The sequence below is a fragment of the Amblyomma maculatum genome, chromosome 5 (assembly GCF_055883805.1).
Source record: "Amblyomma maculatum isolate TAMU_Amacu chromosome 5, ASM5588380v1, whole genome shotgun sequence".
Lineage (NCBI taxonomy): Eukaryota > Metazoa > Arthropoda > Arachnida > Ixodida > Ixodidae > Amblyomma > Amblyomma maculatum.
Genome location: NC_139348.1, coordinates 47186974 through 47199020, shown reverse-complemented (window position 1 = coordinate 47199020; position 12047 = coordinate 47186974). Strand labels below are relative to the sequence as shown.

At 44.1% G+C, this 12047-nt stretch overlaps 1 protein-coding gene across 1 annotated transcript in view; it reads left to right on the top strand.

Annotated features, from left to right (window-relative positions):
• The window catches only part of LOC146188248 (cytosolic endo-beta-N-acetylglucosaminidase-like), a 71752-nt gene that overhangs the window by 44708 nt on the left and 14997 nt on the right, over positions 1–12047 (top strand). Inside the window, exon 5 of the mRNA XM_084605010.1 lies at positions 6058–6161. Within this exon, the coding sequence (XP_084461136.1) occupies positions 6058–6161 (104 nt within the window). The remainder of the gene's footprint in view (positions 1–6057; positions 6162–12047) is intronic.

Genomic DNA, 12047 nt, shown 5'->3' with positions numbered 1-12047 from the left:
CCGAGGTCACCAAACTCGGTTTGCGATAGCCACGGTTAGGTGTGTAACTGTGGTTTGGTCTGCCGTGTAAATGGGCTAACCACGGTTTCGCGTAACCGCAGTTAAGCTAACCGTGGTTAACTCTGCCCGTGTAAAGAGGGTATAAGTGCTGCGTCGTTTAACCGGGAGGGGGCACCACGAGGTGCCAACATTCCGGTGCAGTACGGACAGCCGTTGTCGCAATCTAGGATAATTTTGCTTTTATATTCGCTAGGCTTCACGTTGCAACACAATTTTCTTTTTCTCTAGGAACGTTTTACAAATACGGCTGTAGTACTTTCATATCTGCAGTAATTCATTCACTGTGGCAAATGTGGGCTCACGCGTGGATTGGGATCTCGTTTATCAAGCATACTTTGAGTGCGTGTGTCAATTAAATGTTGTTCATTTTACAAAAGGTGCCAACTAACAACGCAATGAGTAAAAAACTGGATGGGGTGTCTAAAGACTGCGACTCCCTTCGGATAACGTTCAGTGAAAGTCTCATGGCAACATATTCAAGGAGGTTAGTATTTGTCATCTCTTGGTGAACGCCAGTATAGCGCAAGATTTCTTTGATATAATGAGGAGCACTGTGTTAGATTTTGTACAAATAAAGTGTCATTCGTATCCCGAGGGCTCAGTGTGAAAATATGTGGTTATCAAACATTGATATATTGTGCGCTTAACATACAAGCCGACGAGCCTTCGTGATGATTTTTATGTAACGGATTCTCGTTATTTTTCTCTCCGTTTTCGTTCTGATACAAAAAAAAAAAAAATTCTCCCTCAAGGGCATCTGTTAAAGCAGATGTTTGTGTGAGCCGCGCGTGGCATAGCCGTGTCTGGGGAAAGGGGGATCCTGGTTTTAAATGGGCTCATTGTGGTTTCTTTTTCTTCTATTGTTTGGCTTTGCTGTAGTGTACGCTGACCCCTTTAATGCTTAACTAATTTTATTTGCTTGTTATTAACTCATTATTTATACAAGTAAATTTCAAGGCTGTTATTTATCATTTTATGCTATACGTTTTCTGTAATTCATTGCGGCATCCTATCGTGGATTTTTCCCCGTATGCATATCTGTTAATGCTTAGTAATGCTTTTCCATTATTGTATCCTGAGTTCTTTTTATTCAGTATAGTGCCCTTTCTGTAGGGGGTACAGGCCCCGTCAAGCCGAATTCATTTGGCTTCTTGTCTGTACTCCCGTCATCTGTACATGTATAGATGCAAATAAACTTGAATGGAATTAGTTACAGCTTCCTTCCAAGCTTCTGCTATTTTGCCTTATATATCCATATTTTGTTAAATAATTTCAGGAGTACTTCTACGAACTGTTCAGATAAGTGGGCAAGCATTTCGTAATGTCTTCCATCTGGCCCTGGTGCCGTCTGTTTGCAGCTGATATTACTTTTTTTATTTCCTGAAGCGTGATTAGATTGTTGAAATGTTCATTTTCTTCACCACTTGTTGGAAGTCCTTGGTTTTCGGCTGTGATTTTGGGCTTCAAAAATGACTGTGCGTACTATAACGAACTAGAGACAGCAGCAAAACGCTCCACAGGTATGTTCACCTGTTCGTCTATGCTTGTTTGTACGCCCGAGTTTGTTAGAAGTGGGATTGTGAAGGGAGAGTACCTGCAATTTAGTTTATGCACTTGCTCCCACATTTCTTTTTAATGTAGTGGAGGTGTTTATTGATGTCAGACAATTTTTCCAAGATACTTTTTCAGCATTGCGGCGGATATATCGTGAATAGGCTCTTGCTTTCTTGAAATTTAAAAGGTTCTCGTAAGCAGGGTACTTGCAAAAAACTCCCCATGCATTATTTTGGTTCTTTTTGGCATTTTTGCATTCTTCTGAATACCAAATATTATGATTTTCCCGTACTATACCCTACGACTCGGGGATAGCTAAGTGTGTAGCCGTTGTGCTACAAGTCGTAACCATTTCATTCAGTTCATCCACATCGAGGCTGTCTAAGATTATTTTCTAGGGTTGCGTTTTCACGAGATATCGTCCAGTTGGCCAAATGCATTTTCCAACGGCGTGGATGCAATTGTGTAAGGTGATGGAAAGTTAGGATGCTAAAGTGATGATGACAGGAAAATGATCACTACCACATGGGTTATCCAAAACATCCCACTTAAAATCTGTAAAAAGAGAGGGAGAAGTAAAAGACAAGTCCAAGCAGCTAATTTTTCCTTCAACTGTTAGGTGAAAAGTATGTCCTGAATTTAGCAAACAAACATTGTTAGAAATGATAAAATCCTCTAAAATCTGGTCTCTGGTGTCAGGTTTCTCACTTCCCCAAACCTGCGAATGAGCATTGAAATTTCCCACAATTAGGTACGGTTCTGTCAATTTATTTAAGAGGTTTTCCAACTCGTGCAAGGTTAGCTTTAGATGTGGTTCCAAGTATACCGATCACACCGTAATATTTTTGTATGTTAGCAGTGTGACTGCTGCTACAGCTTCGAATTTTGTTTTTTATTTTAGCTCACGTGCTGCTATAACACTCTTTACTACGATTGCTACACCTCCTGAGAGCCTATTTGTTTGCCCCTGGTCGCAGCGGAAGACATTATACTTCTTTAGGACATTTGTATGTTTAGGGCCTAGATTCGTTTCCAGTAGGCAGAAACGCGTTTACGATGCATATTATATTGCCTAAGCTGTTTAGAAGTTCCCTGCAGTTCTCATGGATTATGAAGGCTTTATGTGTGAAAAAAGAAACTAAGCGAATTTTTCAGGAGGCGTGACTCGGGCCTGGTCTTTTCTGGACCGATCCAAGGAGCTCCGCCGTCTCTGTGGCGACGACGGCAGAGCTGCCTTGGTTTGTGTTCATCGCCTCTCGGAGGCACTGGACGAACGTGCTAGTTTTTTTAGACCTTGCCTCGTGGGCAGAGGCCTTGAGGCCCACCGACCCTAAGGGAAGCGTAGCCTGTTTTGGGAGTGGTGGAGTAGTCTGAGCCACTTTCACCAAGGGCGGGTATGGTACCAGCTCAGGCCCACTTTGTGTAGCCTGAGCAGGTACCGCGGGCTGGTGTGGTGGCCCGCCCTTTAGCACCACATCAGCGAGATTTGGTTTAGCTGTGAACTGGAACGGGCTCTTATTCTGATTGTATATGTTCTGTACTTTTTTGTATATTATGTTTTCTTTGGTTTTCAGCGAAATGATTTGGTTTGGTTTTGGTTTTGTGGTGTTTAACGTCCCAAAGCGACTCAGGCTATGAGAGACGCCGTAGTGGACGACTCCGGAAATTTCGACCACCTGGGGTTCTTAAACGTGCACTGACATCATTTCTCGTCTTTCCATACACGACAGGATCTAGAGTATGCTGTGTGAGCACCCTCACAGTGTGTGCAATGTGGCGTTGAGGTGCAGCTATCAGACTGATGTTCCTTTGATGCACATGTGGCACAGGGTGTGCGGCCGCGGCAGCTCTGTGATCCGTGACCGTATCTCTGGCACTTACAACGTCTTGGGTTTGAGATGTATGGTCAGACAATCCGTTTTTGTCTGCCCAAGTCGCCAGCTTATTTATTGTCAGCTTGATTTGCCTCTCGCAAGTCACTATACTAGAGGATGTACGTGCAACGCATACCGAATACATACTGGACTTCGTGATTACATTTGCTATGGAGTGTGTTTTTTTTTTTTTTTGCTGTGAATAATGTACTTAAGATGCACCATTGAGGCACACCATTTTTCTGTCACGAAGATCTTAAAGATGGCCCTAAGACGCACTTGAAATGAACGGCCAGAGAGAAAGTCTTTTATGCATTTTAAGATTCTTCTACGAATGCCAAGGTCTCCGAGTTCGCGTAGAATTCCGAACCTCCATGTGTATCATAGGCTTTCTCGAGATCAAAAAAAGACTGCAGGCAGTTTTGTCTGCGTACTAATGCTTCTCTGACTCAAACCGGTCGAGATGGTCAGTTGTTAAGCAGGCGTTATTGAAACCGCACTTGTCTATGACAAAAATTCTGCGAGATTCGAGAATAAACATTAACCTAATATTCAAAACACTTTCGACGTATTTAGCCAGACAACTTGTCGGTGCTACGGGCCTGTAGCTGCCAGAAGCTGTTGGTGGTTTTCCAGGTTTCAAGAACGGTATACAAAAAATTTACAACTTCCATTAACGCAGTTCCACAAAAGGCAAACACCGCGTGGACATATATTACAGGAGTTCCTAGCCCTGAAAGAAAAATAGAGAAGTTACAAAACATTCTATACTGATGGTTCAAAAACAAACTATGTCGGTAGCGCCGTAGTAAACGAAAAAAGGGGAAAATAGTAAGGTTGACTCAGTGTGCATCAATCTTCACTGCTTGATGCTTTGCAATTTCTTTAGCCGTAGCACAAATAGAAAAAAAACAGCATTTAAAACGGTATGATCTACACAACTCCCTCAGTGCAATCACAGCACTTTGCTCCAAAAATGCAACTGAACTATTAATAGGTGACATAATACATCAGGTATAGTGATAGCTGAAACACAGGGAGTTGATATCAAGTTTTGCTGGCTGCCTAGCCATGTAGGCATTAGAGGTAATGAACAAGTTGATGCATGTGCATCAGCCGCCCGCAAGGCTAAAATACAAAATGTGAACATACCACATAAAGATATCATAAACTTTGTACAGAGAAAGTTCAGGTCAAAAATGCAGGTTTCGTGAAACACAAATAAACAACAAAGTATAATGTATTAAACCTGATATTAAGGAATGTAAATCATGCAGTCACCAAAAAAATGTTTCTTGGAGGTAACATTATGTCGTCCTCGCATTGGCCACACTCGCCTGCCACACAACTTAATTCCTCAATAAATAAAATAAAGCAATGTTTGACTGACATGGAGATATAGTCACAGTAAACCACATTTTAATGTCATTGCAAAAAAAAAAAAAAAACAAAGAAAAACATTTCACCCAGTTTACTCCGAACAGATACCATTCACTTCTTCTAAGAGAGAATGAAATTGTTGATATTTCATTACCTTCATGAAGCAATGCTAATAAACAATAATAATAGCCGAACCACAATTAAATTCTTTCTGTACAAAAAAACATTAGGCCTTTCGTGTGTCGCAGATATCCTTAGTCGCTTATGCGCCATAAAACCCAACGCAACATAAGACTAAAAAATTTCAACCCATAACACAAGAGCACCCACTTGCCACGTGGCATGGCAAATGATATAAAATTGAAGACACTTAAATATATCTTTAGTGTGGTAAAGCGAAAGCCGTTTTCCGCAGCTCTCTGCACTCATTTGGAGCTTTTTACTAATTACCTTATTTTTCTTTTTTTTTTTCTTGCCTGCTTCATCTCTTTTTTTGCTTTTTCTTTTTTACATATGTGCACGTTTTTTTCTTTTGTTTTTCTTTCTCTTTTGTACTGTGTACTCTTTTTTTTCTCTTTTATTCTCTTTTGCTACATTTAACTGACTGTTCTCGATGTTGTAACACAGATGAGGTTTGACTTTAAACTTTGCAACGTTTTCGCACCTTTTGGCACAGTTTACACGCAATTCGCTCAATTTCAACATCCATGGCTCTTTCGACATCGAATTAATTCTTTTTGCTCTAATTTTCTAATTACTCGACATCAACGAGATTTTGCACATATAGACATTGTTCTCATCCTCCACCGCATACAATCATTATTCGACTCGTATATGACGTCATTTTTTCAATAGAGACGGTGTGACACCCTCTGCGGTAGGACACTTTGTGCGTACACCCATAAGCATATAAAGCCTTTCGCCTTATTAACAATAAGGCACCCCGCAACTGGCCTTATTGCAGGGTGCCTTTGACGCGCTTACTGATGTATCTTCTGCGTGGTTTAAACCATGTGGCCCTCCTAGCCAATGTGGCGCACTTGTTACCTCTGTTCTGCTTACGGTGGTGCTGTTGCAGATCTCTGCATGCCGTCCGAGAGACGTTTCAATTGTTGCACTTTCCGCAGATTGTAATGGTTTCGGAAGAGCCACTTCATTGCTAGTAATGACTACTCGTATTTCTTTTCAGGCGGTCAGAGCAGCCCGTGTCCATGGCTTGTCAGCCGCCATATTTGGTGCCGGCTGGGTGTACGAGACGCAGCCGAAGCACGCATTTGCTAAGAACCAGTATAGGTGAGTGCAGAAGGTATACCAGGGTAGATGCGTGATCTTCGGCAGACCGCGGGGAAGCCACTTTTAGCACGACGCAGTTTGAAGTAGAATGCTTTGCAGTACTTAGGTTTTATCCGAGTGCTTCTTTAAGAGGTGTTGCTTATGACTCTCAAGCATGAGTAAAACTCCAATTCAGAAATTGTGGTGTAACACTTGTGCTCCGCCTTTAAGGGTGTGACGTGACAACGTTGATGGTTCGTGTCTACAGCCTCATTTCGAACCCGCGTGCGCTTACATAATATTTACGTATTTATCTATCATATACTACAGTCGGAGCAGGAGTGGTTAAATTCGTGAACATCGGTGAGCTGTATTTAACATGCATTGTGCTACTGGCTTAACAACGAATTTCTCAATCTCTATTAGCTCACACAGGCTGATTAGCAGACACAAGGGGTAAACACGGGCTAGTCGGTAACGGGCATCCATGACATGAGAGAGTAGCGCAAAAGGACGAAAAACCAGAAAGGGAACAAAACACTGGCTCTAACGTCCGACTGACCAAGGCGAAACGTGACACGTAAAGACCAGCACGTGCATACGACCAGAAAAACCAGTGAATAAAGAACAGACGAAAAACCGCTCAGTAAATAACGTCGCTTAAGATTGCCAGCTCACGTTTGGACAGGGAGATAGATGGCTTGCTCACGTTTATTAACAAAAGCAGCGATCTGTGCTGCTTCTATAATCTCACGGTCAACCGAGCTCGGTGTTCACCCAAAAACGGAGCACTTGCCCAAAAAAAGGTGTACAACCACAGCCCTCACAATGCAGAGCCAGATTACTGGCAGTAAGTATATTCATATTTTTTTGTTTCCTCGAAGCATTTAGTTTAGTACCACAAGAAAGATGGATGTTGTAAGCAATTCCCTCAGAAGAGTTTAGGAAGTTTTTGCGGTTCATAGTAGTGCATTGCAGCTTATGGGGACGTTTATCGGCGGGCAATTGTTTTTTGCATAAGGAACGAAGTTTTCAAGGTGCTGAAAAAACCACACGAAAATTTGCTTTCTTCCCAATTTTCTTAAGCTTGTGAGACGGGCACTGAATGTGGGGAATGACGGCTATTTTGACTTCCGTATCTTCCGATGGCACAGACGGCAGTTTCCGTTCCTGACATTCCTTTTTCATTATGCTTTCTGAGACGGAAACACATATGCCAGCTGGGTTGCCTGCTTCGAAGAATCATAAGATTTGTTCGTGAAAGTTTTGGCTCATGTGGGGGGGGTACGACTTTTCCAGGGCATTTTTCAAACACATATTAATGCCGCGTTTAATGAGCTTTGAATGCGCTGATTTGCAAGGGATCAGAGGTTTGTTGGCACGAGGTGAATAACCTCAACATACGTGGTTGTCTAAGAGTTTAAAACAGATATCAAGAAAACATATCTCTCGTTCAGTGGCATAGGTCGGCACCATGAGGAGGGGCTCACTCACACTCACACTCACGACCAGTTACTCTCAACCCACTCACTCGCACTCACACTCATGCCCGCTGCCATTCACCGCCACTCACTCACACTCACACTCATGGCCACTCCTGTTCGCGGCCACTCACTCACACTCACACTCACGGTCACTCTGGTACCCATCCACTCACTCACGCTCACACTCATGCCATTTCTCATTCATGGCCACTTACTCACACTCGCACTCACGGCGACACTCATACACGTCCACTCACTCACACTCACACTCATGCCCGATCCCATTCACGGCCACTCACTCACACTCACACTCATGGCTGCTCCCATTCGCGGCCACTCACTCCCACTCACACTCATGCCCGGTCCTATTCACGGCCACTCACTCACACTCGCACTCATGCCCGGTCCTGTTCACGGCCACTCACTCACACTCACACTTATGGCCACTCCCATTCATGGCCACTCACACTCACACTCATGACCGCTCATTCCCGGCCACTCACTCACACTCATGACCGCTCCCATTCCCAGCCATGTGAGTCTGAGTGAGGCGATATGAGTGCACTCATGAGGGAGTGCGCCGACCGATGCAAGAAAGTATTAGAATAGAGCAGATAGGTTTACGCACTCTAAAAAAGCATTAAGCAGGACATTACGCAATTTGTTACTTCAGCTCTTTTGGCTCAGCCGTTAATTCAGTCTACTGGCGTCATCTTGTTGTTAGAACAGTAGTAGTTTTTATAAAAAAATAACACTTGTTAGGTCCCATCTCTGCGGCAAAAACATCACTCCGTATAACAAATAAACTAAAATTAGAGCTACGAGATCTTTTCTAAGCGATGGGTCCGGCGTCAAAGTGAGCCGTGATTTTGGAAACGATAAACACGAACAAGAATCGCGCATGCTAAACGCCCGTTTTATGTAGAGCTGTTTCACCCGCTGACATTGCGATCATCATCAGCCTGCGACAGAACATAGTGTATGTCTAGCCTCAAACTGTTCGAGCAGCGTCACTGTGCTCGCTCTGCGTCCGAACACTGACGAACACCGGGACGTCCTCTGATGTGCGGTCACGTGAGAGGAGTTGCCGCGGCAGAGGTCAAACTATTTTCTTTTCTATTTGTTCTAGTTAAATTGAATCTTTCACTGAATCTGAAATTGTAATATCAACGCATTCCGTATTAACATTATCGCGAGAAATCCCGGATTCCCTATGCAAACATCAAGCATGCTGTCCTTGCGTGTCGGTCGAATCGTACTCACTTCATAAGCGTCACATGCGAAAGCACTGATCAAAAATCACACTGCAACATCAACATCAATATTTTCGTTTGGCACAAGCGCACTAAATTTAAAGTACGGTATCTCAGTTTTCCGCATGGCGATTTTATCCGGCAGCGTCTGAACATATTCCTCGCAGCTTTGGTAGCGCTGCCAAGAAGTACAGAGATCGAGTATAGCTCTGCTTCTCCAGAAGATTGGGTTTTAGAGCTCTGCATAGTATAGCCCTTTTTTTTTTTTCAGTTAATGAACATTTGTTGACAATACCACACTCCTGGAGCGGATGAAAGGTGAAGATTGCCGGGTCGGGTCGACTCGTATATTTCACCTCGCTCAACTTTTCGGTTCCCCGACGCGCGCTCTCGTTGCTTCATGTACTTCCTTTTTTCCCTCCATTTCTATACTTCTCGTCCTGGCTTCTTGCCCATTTCTCCATCCAACTTGCTCGTTTTTCGCCACAACACTTCTCATATGTATCGCATTAAAGTCCTATATCTGATAACTCGGCAACACATAAATAACGGTCAAATAACACCGAACGCGACCCATCGCCGAGCACGGCGAGCGCCCTGGCCATAAGATCGCCTTCGAGGAAGTGAGCTGTGAAACATACAGCCCTCAAGTTGTATCACACCCAGCTCACAAAGGCGACTCAGGTTACTGGGAACGCTATTCCCTTCCGCACGCCAGCTACCTAAACAGGAAAAGCGAAGGACGCGGCCCTACTGCTGCTCACTGATCCTATTGTTAACCTTAGCTTCGGGCTTATTCATCCTTTTAGTGATTGTTTGTCCCCCCCCCCCCCACACACACACTGCACGGGGACAAAAGCTAATTTTCCTGCCTTGCTGTAAAATAGACGAGTTGCAAAACCTACAAGCTAGCTTCCCTGTAAGGCAGGAATTCCTGCACAATGGCGGCATAGACTTACTTTGGAATAATAGTTGGGAGCAGCGCTGGCACAGCGACTGGTGGCAGAGTAACTCCCGCACCCCTTGCCCATTCGTCACAGCATTCCGCACGTGAGTCGCCAATTCTAAAACTCCTTTCCTCACCCAGTGTGGCAGTGCTCTCCCTTCCTTTATGCCCGCGTCAAGAATGTCCCAAAAAACCTGTTCTCGCACAATGGCCTGTGCGACGGGGACTGCATCCGAAGCTGCGTGGACTGTAGTAGATGCATGCACTGAACCTAACTATTGCCGCGGAGTCAGGTTCTGCCGCCATTGTGCATGAATTTCTGCCTCAAAGAGAAGCTGACTTGTAGGTTTTGCAACTCATCTATTGTGCAGAAATTATTTCACAATGGTGGGGTGGGCTTATTTTCCAAGCAGTAGTTGTGTGCAGGGCTGGTTCGCCTAACCTAGGCAGAGATGCGAGGCATCTCCCCCTCCGATCCTTCTTCCGCTCTACACTTTTAACTCTTGACAACAGGACGGTGACGAACCTAGCCATGTCTCTTCGCTTGAGGCGAGCTATACTCCGTTTCATACATCAGGTGCAACGCAGCGAAAGCTACGCAAGTAATCCATAAGAAAAAAAAAGGCGTACCACTACGCGCTCGTTTTGTGGCCGAGTGGTTCCTGTGGAAACGGGCTCTATTCCGAGCATATACGTTTGCAATAACTTGCTTCGCATACCTAGACATCTTCGCAGTGCGGATCTTAAAGAAAAATGCGCACCAATGAACCATTTTCTCAAAAAGAGATGCGGAGGGCACAGCCAGCGCCATCTAGTAACACAGCTGGCAAGGTTGCGGGGCAGCGAAAACGCGACACGAACGAAAACGACAAAAAACATACAAATTCACCGAATCTGATCTTTTCTCCCTAAAAAAAGGTGATCTTTGTGAAGTTAATGGCAAATGTAAGATGTATTAAGCTTGCAGACAAAATAACTATTATTTCTTCTCGTCAAGAGCAGGCACTATTTTTCATCGCGGATGCGGAGAGCGCAAACAAGAGCTGTAGCTTTGGCAGCGTTGCACTTGATGTATGAAACGGAGTATAGGGGAGACAGGTACAATGCAATGCTTACATTCCGAAGGCCTGGAAGTTGCTAGCACTGTGCACAATTATTGTGCAACAGTTTGTTGCGTCGATGAAACGAGGGACGTCGTTTTCCGTGGCATGAAAGCAACCTCCTCGCCGAGCACTGCGAACGCGCCGACCACAAAATCGTCTTTGAGGAGGTGAGCCTCCTTGTCGTGGAAACCAATCTTTTCAAAAGACGACACGTCCAGTCTTGGTTCATCCCCCTGACAGCAGCAGCAGTAAATAGGAATTCGGGGACGCTACCCTCCACGTACACAATGGGAAAGCAAAGGCCCCTGCTTGCTACTACGGGCCTTGCATTTCAGTCGCCCCGGAGGAAGGGGCCGAGTTGGTCCTGAAACGTCGGGTTCTAATAAAAATTTTGGTTGGTGATAGTGTTTCTGAAACTTTTGTTTCAAGAACCCAGCCAGGCAGATTTCCGCTGAAGTTGTTCTCGTTCAAATCCAGGCGAAAGTGGCGGCCGAGGAGACATCGCGCGTGCGCAGTAGTGTTACTTGAAAAATGTCCATTGGTACATCTTAAGCACCTGAGCTGCAGCCGGCGGAAAAAGAAATGCGGTTAAAAAAATTACTTCATATGCCTGAAGCCTTCATTTAAGGCTTCATAGATCGCTCGTGTTGCTGAGTATTCGCATGGCAAGGGCGTGAGGGCACTGCAAAGCGCCAACCAAAAAAGGTATGCAACATTCTAAACTGAAATAAAAAGAAAATTATGCTCTGAAGATTGCCTCCTTTTTATACGAACGAATGAAAGGCAATAGGAACACACAAAACAATGCAGAAAAAAATTAAAATTACATACAATAATCGTAATTATAAAACTGTCAGTGCTCAAATTTCCGGTTTCATTCAGACATTTTATTTGAGAAAGCCAGAGCTGGAATTCTCAGAGTTATGGACCTCATATAAGGTTCTCTAATCGTTCAAAGTTGGCCTTTCTTTGTTTTATTCTTTCCTTTGGGTGTATTATAAAGGCGCCCCTAACAGCGTTTACTTTGAACGCGGCTTTCACTAACAGTCGCAAGTCTTTAGATTTGACGACTGGTGGCGGTAGTGCTTATTTATTGAATAATCAAACGACATGAAGGAAAA